Source organism: Lissotriton vulgaris, chromosome 5 (genome assembly GCF_964263255.1).
Source record: "Lissotriton vulgaris chromosome 5, aLisVul1.2, whole genome shotgun sequence".
NCBI lineage: Eukaryota > Metazoa > Chordata > Amphibia > Caudata > Salamandridae > Lissotriton > Lissotriton vulgaris.
In genome coordinates this window covers 1,880,413,685-1,880,430,796 of record NC_141693.1, presented here as the reverse complement: position 1 = coordinate 1,880,430,796, position 17,112 = coordinate 1,880,413,685, and the positions used below count along the sequence as shown (strand labels likewise).

The following is a 17,112-nucleotide window of genomic DNA, read 5'->3' as shown; positions in this document are numbered from 1 at the left end:
CATACACAATATTGGACTAACATACCCCAGCTTCATACAGTTCCACCAGCAAAGCAGTCATTTATGCTCTAGCCCACTCGTTCACCCCCCCGTATTCACGAAAACAAAGGCGGACGATTTTTCTTGCAACGCACATCAATGCTTCCTCTCACTCAGTTCTGCAGGAAGATTAAGACTTGGCTCTTCATATAACTCAGTGGGCATCATATGCCTACTCACCTGCTCCAGCACCAGATATCCCCACGGGCGATTGATGCGCTCTACAAATAAACATTTTATTGGGTCTGATGTACTATATACTTGGTCAGTTGGCTCTTTAAGTGATTTTAATTTGCTATCAAAGGCACTAAGTCCCAGTTCAAACACTGCACCACAAACCAAAATCTTTTCATTTTTTTATTTTTCTGATCAGAAATAAAGGCATATTTTTAGCTGCATATTTATCGCGTCCCAATGGTGACCTGCCACACTCTGATGAGGTTATCCGTGTAGCCAGCAAACAAAGTCTGTAAAAGAAAAGAATGGGTAGATTAGCGTTAAGCAAAATTAACACAAAGCAGCAGATTCTACAATACAGATTGCAGCTTGTCAATTCATTAATTCACCCCATTCTCGGTCCCATCAGAAGATCAGCCACAGCACAGAATAAGTCGATAAATCACTGACAAGTGCAGGTGGAAGAGGAGAATGTACATGCCTGATCTGTCACAGTAGAGGCCCGGGAAAAGTAGTTGTCGTCACATCAGTATTTTAAACATAGAAACAAGATGTGATCTTAAATACAACCCAGTAGCAAGCAAAAGCAAGCATTTTTTTTTACCTGCCCATCTGCAGACCATGCCAGCGAGGTACATTGAGGCGGTTCAGCTTTGCTACTGTTGCTGATCACTTCCTGCTTCAGTTCGTCCACAATAATCTTCCCCTCCAGATCCTGCAGGGAAAAAACATAAGATGCAGGTTAAGATGTTGGATATATAAGGTTAAGTTGATCTGAAAGCTCAAGATCATAAGTTAGAACAGTTGAGCAGCAGAAGGCATACTCAATTGAAAGCAATTTGGTGTCCAGTACAAGTAGTGTAGGACTCAACCCGAAAACTTCAATGTAAATGCAGGTTTTTAGGAACAGATGGCATGTGACGCTTTATCACAGTAACAAAAAAAAAAAAAAAAAAAAAAAAAAAACCCACAAACTAGCAGGCCTTCCTTACAAACTATGCACTCACCCCCCCCGCACCCCCTCCTCGTAAACTAGGAAAACCCACTCAAAACTAGGGGCGGGTGATAAATATTTAAGGTGAAGTTCCTGCCAAATTCAGCCAAAAGACGAAGATTTGATTTTTAGCATACCATAGTGCGATTTTCAGTTGCTGGGAGGGCACCCTCTGAGATTTGCCCCCACAAAAGTAGCCAGTCATGATCGTTCGGCCAGAGAGCTGCTGCTCAGGTAGAAAATTCCACACGAGTAGCAAAACAAGCATTTGAAATAGGTTTTGAATGTAAGAGAGTTCGAGCTATTTGCTTTGTAAATGAAAGTCTTGTGTTTTGGGTTCGAGCCCAGTGGTCTGAGAAATTTTAAGTGTTTAGCAATGCAGAATATTATCCTCATATGCGGTAATAAAGCGTCCGGTTTGTACACACATGTTGTAATAAACAGCTTTTCACAAAGTATATGGTTATTTAAAGCTAAACATACTAACTCTTCCTCAAGATTAAAAATGCGAAGCAGAACAAGAAAAATTTTAAAGTTAGGATTCCTAACTTTAGGACTCCTAAATGCCTTCTGTGAATATCGAAAGTCTTAAAGTTGGGATTTTCTCCGTTTAGGAGAAGTTAGGAGTCCTAACTGAGAAAAATCCTAACTTTAAGACTTTCGATATTCACAGAAGACAGTTAGGACTCCTACCTTCTGTGAATACCGAAATGGTAGTAAATTTAGGATTTGGTCCCAAGTTAGTTCTGTGAATCGGGCCCAGAGTGTTGGACTTCTTAAGAGTGTTGTTTGGTCTTTGAATGTAGTCAATGGAGGTTGAGATGGATATGGGTGTTGTCCGCATGAAGGTGGAAGGAGATGATACTTTTGAGAACGGAGGTGAGGAGGTTCCATGTAGATGTTGAAAAGTTGCAGTGAGAACTGATCCTTGGGGTACCCCCTCCTCACAGAGTGTAGGTCAGACACGAAGTTATTCTTTTATTCTTTGGGTGCGGTTCTGTAGAAAAGAGGTGACCCACTGTAGGACCACCTAATCTGCTCCTACCCTTTCTTGGAGTGCCTTAATGAGTAATTTGTGGTTAACCTGCATCTAAGGCTGCCGGATAAGTCCAAGAGTATGAGAAGATAGCATGTGTCATTGTCTTAGTGATTTGTGGATAGTCTGACGTTCAGGATCGCCGTCTGGGTTGCAACCTTCTCTGAAGCATTATTGGCGAGGGTCTAAAAAGTTGCTGGGAGTCCATGTTTTGGGCGAGTAAAAGAGAACACATCCTTCCAGGATTTTAGCTAGGAGGGAGATTGGAGACTGGTCTGAAGTTGTTCAAATTGTGTCAGAGCCTGTTCTTTTTTTAGGGCTCGCCTATTAATATCCCGCAGGGATTTAATAGGCGAGCCCTATTGGGGCCCTACTGGGGTTTGCCCAGAATCACAGGATGTTGAGGCAATGCCGTCACTGGAACCTTCTCCCCAGTTCCGGCAGTAGCGCCTTATCCATTTCCCCACTCCTACCTATTCCTACATACAAAGGTTGAGCATAATTTTTTTTTAGCAAAGTGGCACACAACGTGCCTGCAAGTTAAAAAAAAACGCTGCACTATTGTGCAACATGGCTAACAAGCACTGGCGTTGCCAATAGGTCTTGCAGTAGGAAAGTTGGAGCTATTGCTTTTGTAAATGACAAAGCCCTTTATTTTTTTTTATAAATGAAAACAAAAAAAGGCATTGTTATTTGCAATTGTAATAGCTTCAACTTTCCTACTGCGAGACCTATTGGCAACACCAGTGCTTGTTTTAATAGGGGTGTGACTTGGCCGATTGAGACAGTCCTGCATGACTTCAGTTCTCAGGGAGCTATTTATAATCTTAGTCCGGATCGGGGCTAGGGTGAGAAAGCTTTTTGACCAGCTGGACAGGAATGGGGTCTGAGGCGCGAGATGAGGGAGTGGAGCTGGAAATCATTTTTGCAATCTCAGCTACGGAGATTGATTGAAGGTTTTCCAGTTGTTTGGGTACGATAGTTTATCAGCTAGCGATTGCCGAAATTTGGCACAAGTTATCACACAAGTCTGGAGGCCTGAGCTGAACACTATTGATAACTATAGGGTGTTGTGGTGAACTGTTACACTTAAATGTATCATGCTGCCGCTATACATAAAAAAACGAGTCGCTTTACCCGTTGGTGAAGCAGCCCAAGTTGAGAGCAATGGCTTACATGGTACATGCACAGATGTCAGCTTGCCCGAGGCACGGACACGCTCAACGGTAAAGCACACGCTCAACGGTAAAGCACGAGGGATTGCGCAACATGGTATTGCCTCAGGTCTCAACTGCCCAGGAGTTAGAAGGTGGTCAAAGGGAGGAGAGCTTATGGCAACATGATACGGACATACGCTGAATGGAAAGCAGACAGTGAATTAACAAGCATTTACAATGCAACGGTCTCGCCTTTGCAAAAGTTAGCGCTTTTGGCATTGTAAATGACAAATGTTTTATGTGTTGGTTTTGGAAACAGATAAATAAATGGCATTGTCATGAGCAGTAGAGAGTGAGTAGTAGAGAGTGAGTAGTAGAGAGAGTAGTAGAGAGAGTAGTAGTAGAGAGAGTAGTAGAGAGAGTAGTAGTAGAGAGAGTAGTAGAGAGAGTAGTAGAGAGTAGTAGAGAGTAGTAGAGAGTAGTAGAGAGTAGTAGAGAGTAGTAGAGAGTAGTAGAGAGTAGTAGAGAGTAGTAGAGAGTAGTAGAGAGTAGTAGAGAGTAGTAAGTGAGTAGTAGAGAGTAGTGAGTGTGTAGTAGAGAGTAGTGAGTGTGTAGTAGAGAGTAGTGAGTGTGTAGTAGAGAGTAGTGAGTGTGTAGTAGAGAGTAGTGAGTGTGTAGTAGAGAGTAGTGAGTGTGTAGTAGAGAGTAGTGAGTGTGTAGTAGAGAGTAGTGAGTGTGTAGTAGAGAGTAGTGAGTGTGTAGTAGAGAGTGTGTAGTAGAGAGTGTGTAGTAGAGAGTGAGCAGTAGAGACTAGTGAGTGTGTAGTAGAGTGTGTAGTAGAGAGTGTAGTAAGTAGTGACTGTAGTAGATAGTGTGTAGTAGAGAGTGTCTAGTATAGAGTGTGTCGAAGAGAGTAGTGGCTGTAGTAGTGAGTGTGTAGTAGAGAGTAGTGACTGTAGTAGAGAGTGTGTAGTAGTGTGTAGTAGAGAGTAGTGACTGTAGTAGATAGTGTGTAGTAGAGAGTGTCTAGTATAGAGTGTGTCGAAGAGAGTAGTGAGTGTGTAGTGAGTGTGTAGTAGAGAGTAGTGACTGTAGTAGAGAGTGTGTAGTAGTGTGTAGTAGAGAGTAGTGACTGTAGTAGTGTGTAGTACAGTGTGTAGTAGAGAGTAGCGACTGTAGTAGAGTGTGTAGTAGAGAGTAGAGTCCGTAGCAGAGAGTAGTGACTGTAGTAGAGAGTGTGTAGTAGTGTGTAGTAGAGTGTGTAGTAGAGAGTAGAGTGCGTAGCAGAGAGTAGTGACTGTAGTAGAGAGTGTGTAGCAGAATGTGTAGTAGAGAGTAGTGACTGTAGTAGGGAGTGTGTAGTAGAGAGTAGTGACTGTAGTAGAGAGTGTGTAGTAGAGAGTGTGCAGTGATTTGAGTTTTACATCAAATTAAAAACGGGAACGGAACAAACTCATCCTATACATTATTGTGGTAGGTGCCCACGCATATAGGGTTAAATGATGCGTTAGATGCCACAGGTCCCACCAACACGCTTCCTTTATGATAGGAGAATGCCCAACATCGCGGAGATTTGCTCTCTGCTCTTCCTGGATATTTGTATTTTCAAATGTATAATGTTATCCTGCTAAACGAAGACGATGCTCAAACTATAAAAGAAGAGGGTTTCACAGATGTTAGTCCTTCCGGGCAAACGAAATGACCCAAAGAAAGATCAAGTGACAGTTTAGAGCTCCAAGTGAGTCTTAATAAAATCAGTGTCTGGAACGCATAGCATCAAAAAACGAGCGGGGCATCAAACTGCAGTGTCATTCAATCAAAGCTTCAAGGCTTCTGAGCGCTAGCCGAGAATTATTTTTTGTGAAGCACTAATCACTGTGGAAGGTGCCCCTGCTATCCCAGATGTGAGAAGTCAGTCTGATACGAAAATAAGCAGTATTTGGAATGAATGTATTTGGCAGGGGGAAGGTGGGGCGGCGCAAGACCGTACTGACGAGTGAACAGGAGCCATTTTGTACCGAGTGATTCTGCCTGTGTGCATGTAGACAAACCAGGCAGCAGCATGAGCATGTGATTCGGTAAAATAACAAGCATTTACAATGCAATGGTTTTGCCTTTGTTAAAGTTAGAGCTATTGGCATTGCTCTTGACACTCTGAAGCTCCACTCTGCACTCTGAAGCTGCACTCTGAAGCTGCACTCTGAAGCTGCACTCTGAAGCTGCACTCTGAACGGTCAGACTCCAAAAATCGGCCCTAATCACAATAGTATTATTTCACCTGCGTGAATATAAGTCTTTGAAATTCTGGCCAGTGGTAATACACACAAGTAATATAAAATTGTTGTTCCAAAGAGCATTAAATGGAAATAAAACAAGTACCAGACCCATTGACGCCTGCACCTTAAAAGCGAAACTGACTGAAGCAAGCGCCAGGGCCACGTTGAAAAAAAAAGCCACACATTAGATGCAGTCAAGGCGCGCTCACGAACTCAGAAGGCACTCCACATGAACAACTACCAGACACATTGACGCCTGCACTTTGAAATGACAAGCATTGAAAATGCAATAGGTCTCGCCTTTTGTTAAGTTAAAGCCATCTGCTTTGCTATACAATACCATTAGCAAAGCAAATGGCTTTGACTTAACCAAAGGCAAGACCTGTTGCATTTTCAATGCTTGTTTATCTCTTCCTTTCATCTTAAATGCCGTCTTTTCTCTCCCCTTTCCTTCTGTTTAGTTTCCTGGTCTCATTTCTTCATTTCCTCACTCTCCCTTTGCCTCTTTCCCCTTCCCTCCCTTTCTATCTTGCTCTTTCACAAGCGCACACATACAGGTTGATATGTACGATGTCGGGACACGCATGCACTTTCCCAGGCACACTATGCTCTGTATTTCTGCCCAATTACTGACACGTAGTGCACAAGTCCATCACGTGTTCGACGGTTTGTTTTGTCGTATTCCAAACCCAAGGGACCTGGCCCATTTCCAAGCTCGAGACAGTGTTTTACTCGAGAACAGCAATGTAACTGAACCAAGGAGCATGGCTATAACTCCCTGTTTACGTCCTGTGTAAAGAGGTCAGTATAGTTTCTACATGCCTAGAGCACATTCTCAGAAAAAGAAAAGGACATATAGAGCAGGCGGAACGTTCAATCCATTGCGCGTCCCCACAGACAAATGCCGGAGTCCTGCCTGCCTGTTTCGAAATACAAACAGGCGATGTGGTGAATTCCATGATTGAAACCAAATAAGGACCCCCAATTGCCCTCGTCCCCTACAATACCCCACAGCATTTTCTGTGGTGGTGGGGGGAGGGGATGTATGCATCCATGTACCTGGAATGCAAGCAGAATGCAGCTTCCTTGCATGCGACAGTTCAGGAAGAGATTCTAAAATGTGCCTGGAGTCTGTTCCCACCTAATGAGAGAGGCCTAGGGTTGAATGGGCTCACAGGCTGACCCCATCCTTTCAGGGTCTGAACACAAATATCAACACGTGCCCCAAATATTCAGAAGAATCTGATATGGTGGACACCAAATGGTGCTAGGGCTACACGGAACTCAACATTCACCGAACAACCATTGACAAAGCTATTGTAGGTGTATTGTCATTTGTTGTATTATATATCCGACAGAGGCAGCAAACTACCAGGTGTGTGGGACACTATGCTAAGCACAGATTTCCCCTTGTATTCCCAGCCTTCTATCTGCTTGGGACTGGGGACGTGTCACTGTACAGTGACTGGTGCAGATATGGCCGCTGAGTACTGTCAGGAGCCACGAACAGACCTCTGCTTCCTAACGAGCGCGAAAATAATAATGAGGTGGCGAGAGCATGTGAACGAAATCCATATTGTCTGGGAAAATGAACTGAGAAAGCAGTGTGTACGGGAACATACATCCATATTACCGCACACACAACGTCCATGCACTGTCACACTTAACCAGTGCGGGCGCACCAACGGGCACACTTCACTTTTCTCATATCCAAGCTTGGGCTTGGAAACACCCCCATTTATATATAAACAGCCGCTCGCGTGCAACCAGCATGCAGAGTGGCGCAGACAGAAAACTGTCCTCTCCAGCTAACACACTCCCTGGTGTGGAAGTAAGAAAACAACTGCTAATTTGGGCACGTGGTCCACTCTTACCCTAGAACCCGATTCCACGGAACTTATTGCATTATTGATGGCTACTCTTTTGTGCACGCACACTACATATACAGACATATTCCCAACACAGACAGGCAAAAACCTTGAACATACCTAGCACTTCTGGCGAACGAGTCTTGAGAACACACACGTGACGTGCCTATCTTCAGTGACATCGAGGAGTGCAAAAGAACTATGTGGGCATTACAACCCCAATAGCGCCTGAAGTGGGGGTTATAGGTCGCTGCTGAGCCCCATAAATTATTGATGGAGTTCAGATGGAAAAGTGACAATGAAAAGGCGTACCTTCAGTACAGACTGTCGGCAACTTCGCCTAAGTGCTGCTGCCCATGGTAATAGGAGAGCCATGTTTACTATTCGTTTCTCACAGTATGCTTAGGGTGTGGCGCAGCTGACTTCGGAGCACAGGGTTCACGGTTCGATCCCTGGCTCTGGCGGAAGCTCAGCTCAGCATGACTCTGGGCAATAGCTCACCTAGTTTCCACGATGGCCCTCAGCGCCTTAAGACCCGTAAGTGTGAGCAGTTCGTGCTTTACAAATATGGATTTATTTATTTAGGGTATTTGGTACTTTTAACTAGTGCCACGCTTCTGGGGTGCACGTGAAAGGAGAACGTCACGGCTTTCTACAAGTTGTCTAACACACAGGTAAATAAAGAGGCGTTGTTTAGGAAGTGCACATATTTGATATGTATATATCATCTGCGCAGGAAGAGCAATCAAGGCACTTAGAGCAAGTGACGTCGAAGACCAGCACACCATCTCTGAAAATTGTATCAGCACCACTGGTAGCCTTCCCCAAGCAATTCCAAGGTGTTGTACTGTGACTTGCTGTAATAACCCTCGGCCCTGACCCCACCAACACACAATAATATTTACCAGTCAGCCTTGCTTGAATAATTACTAACATGTGGGTCTTCAAAAGTTCTGCCTTGCAGAGTGCTGATGGAGGGTTTTGGGTTTTAGAGAGGGGCTCATCTTTTCTAGGTCCTCCTCGGCATGTTTCCGCTTTCCAGAGACACACCTATAAAAAGTGCAGCTGGTGCAGCGGCACCGAGATCCAAGGGTCCTGCTACACATCAATTATAGCTGCTCTTAATACCAAACCATGGGATAGGAGGGTGTTCATTGCTTGCATATAACAAGCGCACGCCGCCGCACGCGTTCACTGCGCTTGTCGGCTGGCTCGTGCACAGATCCTGTGCTAACGCAAGGGAAGCTGACGCCGGCGCCGTACACGCTCACAGCGCTTGTCGGCGCGCGGCCAGCTCCTGACGCCTTTTTTTACACCCTATCCCAACAGGAATCGCCAGCGCTAGCTCGACCGAAACTAGTAAGCAGCTCCAGATTTCACCCAGGAGTTCCCTAGGAGACTAGAGGGAGTCTACTCTGGATGCATGCGGCTACAGAAAACGAGAAGCTACACTCAGGGATTGCCCTCTGGACTTCAATTGCAGTCCTGAATAGGTAAGATCTAACTATCGTCAGGTAAGTATGGGGGAGGGGAGGGGAGCGGAGCGGAGGGGAGGAGGTTGTGTGTGTGTGTGTGTGTGTTTGTGTGTGTGTGCTTCCGTGAGTGTGGCTGTGGGTGCGCGCGTGATTGTGAGTGGCTGCCGAATGTGGAGCAAGAGATGTGCACGGCTGGGGGGGGGGGGGGGGGGGGGGGGGGGGGGTGGGGGGGCGCGTTCACGAGGTGCAATCGGCGCTCGTACCCAGGCCTGACTCCGTTGAGCGCCGACTCAACTGCAATAGGTCGTCTCGACCTAAAAAAGTGAAACTGACTAAAGGAAGCGCACGGCACATTAGATGCAGTCAAGGCGCGCTCACGAGGTCAAATCTCCAAAGGAGAAGCTCGTGACAGCCTGACTACAGCAGAAAAAGCTCGTAACAGTCTGATGTCCACAATATTCCCAGAAAAGTGGCAACATAAGTTGTCTCGCATAGACAGCAAAAGCTTCGCTTTTGCTTTCGTCTAGGCGAGACCTAAAAACAGGACGCGGGGCACACTGAGCAGGGAAACATGGACAACTGCACAAGCCAGGAATTTATAACTTGAACGGCATGAGTAAGTGGGGGCTAAAGGCAACACACAAGACTGGGTGAATGAAAAGCAGGCATACGTTGAGCTAGGAGCAGGGGCAAAAGAAAAAGTAAGGCTTGACAGTAACTTATAATGTCCATTGTAAACTAATGCATGTAACAAGGGCAGTCTCCAGGCGGTGACCGAAAAAGCAAATTGACAAATGTAAGCTTTTGACCAATTAAAAGAAAGGATCCTTCTTGTGGTTTAAAAGAATTTTAACACACGCAATGGGAGTGCTGAATGCCCATTTATAGACCAAGCGTGTCAAGAGACAAGGCATGCCCTGCCTAAGTGAAACCTCAAAAGAAGTATCCTGTTGTGTGGTGCTATTAGTGTTGATTTTCCAGTGCCGAACGAGGTCCTGGTGCTAAAAATCAATTTTGAAGTGCCAGATTGCCAGTTTCCAAAACTCAGCGGAATCTTGCCGAGTTTTCACATACCTTCGCAGAATTCTGCAGTGACAACTCCACAATTCTGCCCACCCATGCTCAATACTAGCAGATTAACCAGTTTGTGTACGTTTACAGATAATTCGGGGGGTGGGGGATTACCAACAGGCCATCATTTGTGCCTGCCACCATGTAGTCTTCATTGTTTCTGGACCACAGGAACAAACTAGTGTTCCAAGCATCTGTACAGTATCCATTAGGCTATTTTGAATAGATATTGCATGAGACATACCCAGTTTGTCTTCAAACCCAGGAAATTCTAGTATGAATACAAGCAGTGACTAAACAGAACTCACGTAAGAAAAGATGTAACCCCCCCCCCCAAAAAACATGCGGGGTCTGCTTGTAATCTAAGTGGAGTACTACAATACCACACTGCTTTACGTACTGATCAAATGGTACATAAACTCCTAGGGGCAAATGGCAGGGGTGGGTGATTAGCATCTGTGGTACAATGATGTATACACAACAGAACCACAATTCGTGTCAGTAGGGCTAAGGCTTAAGACACAAGTAACTGCTCTAGGTAACTAGTCTACAATACAAGTTTTAAGTCAGTTCTCACTAGCACACTTACCCAAATCTTGATGCTGGGGCCAGTGGCCGCACACAGCCAGTAGCGGTTGGGGCTGAAGCACAAAGCATTGATGGTGTCTCCACTATCTAGGGTGTACAGGTGCTTGCCCTCATTCAGATCCCACAGCATGGCCTGTCCGTCCTGAGAAGAAAAAGCAACATCAGCTGAGAAATGCATGCTACATTATGAAGTGGGACAGACCATATATCTAGGTTTGTATGTCACACTTTGATTTCCCTAGGACTAGTCAGGAAAAGGCATGTAATATTTGACTTGTTGCAAATCAAAATGAAAGTGGTTTTTCCAGTTAAAAAGGTGTCAAATCTCAATCGGACACTGCACCATTGCCCCTAGATTGGTTGGTGCTATATAAAACATACCATCTAAAACGAGGCACAATGGTTTCAAAAATGGTAAAAAGCAAAAGCGGAGTAACTTTAAGGCTAATGCAAATGACGGTAATTCAGACTGCTCTTTAAAGTAGCGAGTCTGCTGCAAGGAAGCTTCAGCTGAATGTATCTGGCTTTCGCATAAGTTGGCGACTCATAAGGTAAGCCCCCTTAATACGATTCGAAAAAAGGTCTGTCAGTGTCATTGTTTTCTTTAACAGGAACCCAGAGGTCGAGTAGTGCAGCGTGGAAAAAAGCTATTTTGCAAAGGAACAAAAGGCTGGAATTATAGGACCCCTTTAAAAAATGGGCATTGTTGAAATGGGACGTGAATAATTCTAATTTTCTGCACTGAAACGTTACCGAGGCAGCACATTATCAGCACTATACCGTCCATATTCTATTTAGTTACTAAATGCCACAAGGCCAGTGAAAGGCAGTTTCAATATCCGTAGTGTCTGGGTAAACTATATCTTGTGAAGGTTCAGATGTAAGGACTTGTCAAACGGGAAACATCATTTACCACGAAGGCATTACCACTACTCACGTTTACCACGTGACACTTACCACGCAGGGTGCCTTCCACGCAGGGTACCTTCCACGACGTCTTTACCACGGGCTAGGGGGGAGACGTGGTATTCCTTGAAGTCGATCAGCGTGGGCATGAGGGGGCAGAGGGAGGGGGGGGGGGCTCGGAGGGGGGCTGGGGGGGGTCTCCCCCCCCCAAAAAAACAAGCAGATTAGTTTAACAAAAAAAACGGGAAAAAAATTAAGAAAGAGGAAAGAGCCTCCCCCAAAGACGTGCCGTGTACGTCAAAAAAAACAGTCCTTTTTTTATTTCGGTGTACGTGTTTTGACATTTGTTTCAAAGGAGGATGGAAGTAAGGGCTCGAGGACAAAGACGTTCAGGTAAGACGTTTCTACTCGTAGAGAAATGCAACGTTGTAAATACCAGCGTGGTAAAGCCACTTGCGAGGTAAAATTCGCGTGGTAAAGCCATGCGTGGTAACTGAAGTCGTGGTATAATCATATAACCTTGTCAAACATCACACATTTCGTAGCACCAAATGGTGGAAGGGAGGAAAAAAACACCTCTTGAAAAGCGAGACCCCCTTGCTCTACAATTACTAACTCAGTTGGACAAGGCTCCGCTCCCGATTACATCATTCTTGGTTCTGCTCATTAGTGAGCAAACTGAACCTCGAAAGACAAGTTTACAGGATGTGGCGGCAATCTTACAAGTTGCCATCAACAATGACAAACCTGGTGGGCTGCGTTTGGATCTGAACCTGGGTTCAGCTTTGTTCAATAGGTCACTGGCTATGGCTCAGTAGTTCAGAGACCTCATCATTTCAGTAACGCTAGGAGGGAGAGGGGACTGATTTCAAAGGGTTGAGGTCTGGCAAACCTAGCAGGTTCATCATCTTCAATAAGAGAAGATATTTGTGTGGGTTAGGACTCGTTGCTGGCAGGGATCACGTGATCTGCTAAATAGGTGGCGATGAACTGATGTGTTACTACTTCCAGTTGATGGACGGGCAATGGGGTAATTCTATACACTATGTTAGTACTTTAAGCTGGGCTCCAAAGGATGGGAGGTGGGGGTAGGGTTGGCTGTATTTCAAGAATGTTCAAAATCGCAATTCGCTATGTTAGATTAAACCATATGATAAAAGTTCAAAAAGTAAAAAATGATAAGTCACAGGAGAGACAGTTCTAAACGTCCTTGAGCACAAGAGCTACTCCCCGACATTTTTTTTCGGTAGGGCAGGGTGTTCATTTTAGTGGCGAGTATAAAGATGGGGGATAAGGAGAATTTAGCTTGGCACATGCACATCTCGAGACTGAAGGTAAGATCATAGCCACCCAATCGAACGTGCTATTAGTGTACAAATAACTATTTGCACACCGTTATTTCACATGATCTATAAAATCCAGGGTATATGCATTGTAATTCCTGCTCAGAAACAGCCTCTGCTATCCACATAATATTCGGAAGGCATTAGTAAGGTTTCATCACTGCAAAGATCTCAGAATGCATGGGTGGATTCATGCACGGAGTACATACTCGGGCGTGAATCTAGTCTAAGGAGAAAGGCATGGTGGCTTAAACTTACCTTTCCGCCAGAGGCACAAAGCGAGCCGTCAGGGGAGACTGTGACCGTGTTCAGGAAGCCAGTGTGTCCAATGTGGTTGGTCTTCAGCTTGCAGTTAGCCAAGTTCCACACCTAAGGCAGGACATAAAACTCATCTAAAATATTCTCATTCTATAAAACAATGGATGTATAATAACAGAAAAGTAGTGAGGGGCATATTATAACCGAGGCAGCAACCCCCCCCCGCCTCACAAAGTGAGAAAGTTAAGTAACCATTATTAAAGCAAAGGCACTGAAGCTCCTCGGTGCTGGAGTACACCATTTCACGTTGATCAGAGATGTGCGCCCTCAACAGAACAGCCATTAAGTTTGCTCAGAAACAGCCTCTGCTTTCCACACAGACAATCGGAAGGCAATTTATAAAGTTTCATCAGTGCAAACCCCAAGGCAGCCGTTCTTCACTTGAGGATAAGGCACGTGTAAGCGTCGACCCTATAAGCAGACGGTGGGGCGGCTAGGGATCCAGTGGCAGAATAAAACCGGAAAAGTGACAAAGAAGCCATATTGCTATGGCAGTGCCATCTTCATCCACTGGTCTGTTCCATTCACACATTACTTCTGCTCACCACAGCATAAAGCATGGAAGACTACTTCAGCTATTGGCCAACCTGGGAGTGACTGTATTCTGCTCTTTCATAAAGGAATAGAGACATGCAAAGTAGTCCATAACAACGCTTTTAGGCATATTTTTTATTCGTTTTAGAATGGAGAGGACCCAGAAGCTCTACCAACAATGTTTAGCAGAAACAATTAAGCAAACTCAAATAATGGAAAGCCAAGGCGCGGGCATTTAATGCAAAACATAGTGCCTTTGCTAGTCTACCTTCTCTTGGAAGAAAAAGAAACTACTAGCTGCAACAATTACAATTCCCACTAGCCACCTGAACAGATACTAAATGTATCTACTTTTATTGCACAATAGAACAAAATTCAGACGTGCCAGCTATTACGCCTTTATAACGCCCAAAAGCGTGCAGACACCCCTCCATAGCTCAGTCATTTAAATAGCTCACTCTTGTAAACGGTGGACCAAAACACATTCCCCTTCGTTTATACCGTACATTCTGACACAAAGTGTTAGCTTTCACATTAATTAGCAATCTTCGTCCGCACACGTGTGTGTGTTCGCTACCGAACACCTCCTTTCAGGCTGCGTTCACACGTCCGAACCAAAGACCCCGACTCACCTTGACCATCTTGTCCCAACCACAGGACACAATGATGGGGTTACTGCTGTTTGGCGAGAAGCGGACACAGGAAACCCATTCAGAGTGGCTCTCCTCCTGCATGAAAGACATGGTGTGAGTAGAGAACCAAACTGAAAGTAGGACAGAGTAATTAATGATTTAGGTCACAGGACAAAACGTATACACCAATAGGGCATCAAAGTGAGACATGTTACAAATTACCCATGAACGCCCACCCCTGAACCACTCGCACTGTGTCCCATCATAATTGCAGGACTTGTCATCAAACCACAAGGTCCGGATACGTGTCATATCTAATCATAAGGACTGCGAGAAGTGCAACTACAAAGTGAAGACAAGTGCCGCGGGGCACCCCAGATGCAGGCGAAGGGCACTTAAAGCCACCTGATGCCTCTTACCCACACATTCCCTTTACCTCGCCACCCGCTGCTCCTAACCCTCACCTCCATCTTCGGCGCGCTGCATACCTGCACGGTGTACTTGCATACTCCAAGTGTGTTCCACAGCTTAATGGTCTTATCCCGGGAGCCAGACACAATCTGACGGTTATCAGCGGAGAAGGCAACACTCAGAACATCCTTGTTGTGGCCCACGAAGCGGCGGGTGGTGGTGCCTCTAGGAGAAAACAAGGAGAGATTACCCACGATCCGCGAACACCGACAGGACCCATAACAAGCAGCAGCCATGCAGAGGCTTCAGGAGCCAGGTCAACAGACCTTACCCCGGAGGAGGAGACAACATTCCCCCATAACTTACGTAGTAAGATCCCACAACCTCAAGGTGCCATCCCAGGACCCCGAGAGCGCAAACTGTCCGTCCGAGGAAATGACCACGTCACTGACGAAGTGAGAGTGTCCTCGAAGAGCGCGCTGAGGGATGCCATAGTTGGTCTCGTCGCGGGTCAGTTTCCACATGATTACACTTTTATCTAAGGAAGAAAACCAAGTTGCAGTTGGAAAGGAGTAAAACATACAGAGGACATCGAACAACGCCAGTGAATACGTGCAACTGAAACAAGAACATTGTGCATTCGTACAGTTAGTGGTTATGTCCTTACACAGCCCAGGGAGGAGGAGCACAAGCAGCAACTCACCCAATAGTGCCATGCAAGAGTTACTGTTTGCCTCGTCTGACACCACATTCACCTGTAGGTGAGCGAATGGGCAACACAAAGGCAAATATCACCCGGACTTATGACACCAGTACACAAAGAAAGTAACAGTGCCCCAAATAAGACCACTCACACGTCACTCAACTCTGCACCAGCCCATGCACTTCTAGTAGGCTTAGAGCCAGCACGTTCTGATTACTGCGATATCCTACATGTCGAGGCTTTGTCTCAACACTCCGATTCAGGCATCAAAACATCTTGACGGGCTGTCAGATGCTCGTTCCCTGGCCCACAATGCCCCTTCTTGCGCCACTTTTCACTCGCTGTAATCTGCTCGGAATTACCGCTCCCAACATTGCTATACGGCCTGCCATTTCAATTCACAAAGTACCCGCAAGTGTGATACACGTTCCACCACCATACAGCTTTGATAAGCATGGCTTCACTGTCGCCCTGACCCCTCAAACACATCCTGGTGACCCATTTCCTTAAAGTAGATTACACACCCCAAGTCCACCACCAAGCCTACTTCCACGTGCATGGTCAGAACCTACTTCTCTACACAAGCCCGATCTTTCTAACCTTTAACTGAACCGCACTGTAGTTGCGGTCCCACAGCTCCCCTACCCAACCGAGGTGCGCCGTAATATTAATTCGCATTTACGAAGGGCTCAATCTACCATCACAGCACGAAAATTCAGCCAGTGCGCAAACAGCAAGATTTTAGTCCACGATGTGGACAATCCACATATTGCATTGTGCATTCAACTTTCACACACACGTATTGGAGGCCCTCTCTCCCACCTACTTGAACGCGGACATCGGTTCTCCCCAGCAGGCCTTCAGCCCGCCCCACTCACCCCGGCTAGAACTCAAGATCATGTCGGGGAACTGCGGGGTGGTGGCGATTTGCGTCACCCATCCATTGTGACCCTTAAGGGTACCCCGAAGGGTCATCTGCTCAGACATGGCAGCGGCTGGCCAGGAGGGACGGCGCGCGGGGAGGATGGAGTCGGATGGAGCACGGGGAGTGCACCGACAGCTCCTTCTCTCAGACGGGCGGCCGAGCAAAAGAAAGAGCTTCCGGCGGAAGCGGATATAAGGCGGCCGCGGACACCGGTGACAAGATGGCTGCGCCCTGTCAAATATTCAACATTGTGACACGTGCAGCAGAAGCAAGGCTGAACCTTTGCCTTTGTCCGTACAACAAGATGGCGCGTAGCTCTCGGTCAAACACCTGCCATAATAAGTACGTGCACGGGAATGGAAGCCGATTAACGACGCCCGCGCATAGATACGTTAGCAACCCTGCACTACTACAGATACGTTGCCAAACAATACCACTGCACAGCAATTCAATATTAGAATGTTAAGCATAGAGGAAAGGCAGCATGAAAGCACGAACTCAATCCGTACAGCAAAATGGCGGCGCTGTGTAACCACTTGCGTAATCCAAGCCAGACACGTACAGTACTTCCGTAAGTGGTGTGCAAAGTATCAGGAAGTTTCTTTTTCACATTTCGATAGTTGTATTTATATAGGACTTACTATCCCTGACGGGGAGTT

General features: G+C 45.9%; 1 protein-coding gene and 1 non-coding gene across 4 annotated transcripts; both read right to left on the bottom strand.

Annotated features, from left to right (window-relative positions):
* Positions 1–382: 382 nt before the first annotated feature.
* Positions 383–16,764, bottom strand: RACK1 (receptor for activated C kinase 1). Of its 3 annotated transcripts, none has more exons than XM_086924395.1 (8): positions 16,407–16,764; positions 15,192–15,363; positions 14,903–15,050; positions 14,415–14,510; positions 13,189–13,299; positions 10,683–10,823; positions 821–931; positions 383–506 (listed from the first exon to the last, which is right to left on the bottom strand). In XM_086924395.1, exons 1-8 carry the CDS (start codon positions 16,513–16,515, stop codon positions 441–443), a joined length of 954 nt encoding a protein of 317 aa, XP_086780521.1. In that variant the 5' UTR covers positions 16,516–16,764; the 3' UTR covers positions 383–440. The 3 variants fall into 3 exon arrangements, with proteins under 3 accessions (XP_086780521.1, XP_086780520.1, XP_086780522.1); XM_086924394.1 differs by having other exon boundaries at positions 14,879–15,050; positions 16,407–16,641; XM_086924396.1 differs by having other exon boundaries at positions 16,355–16,623.
* Positions 15,481–15,612, bottom strand: LOC147717611 (small nucleolar RNA SNORA13). The gene has a single exon (XR_015296259.1). It is a non-coding gene; the product is annotated as a small nucleolar RNA SNORA13 (small nucleolar RNA).
* Positions 16,765–17,112: the final 348 nt, after the last annotated feature.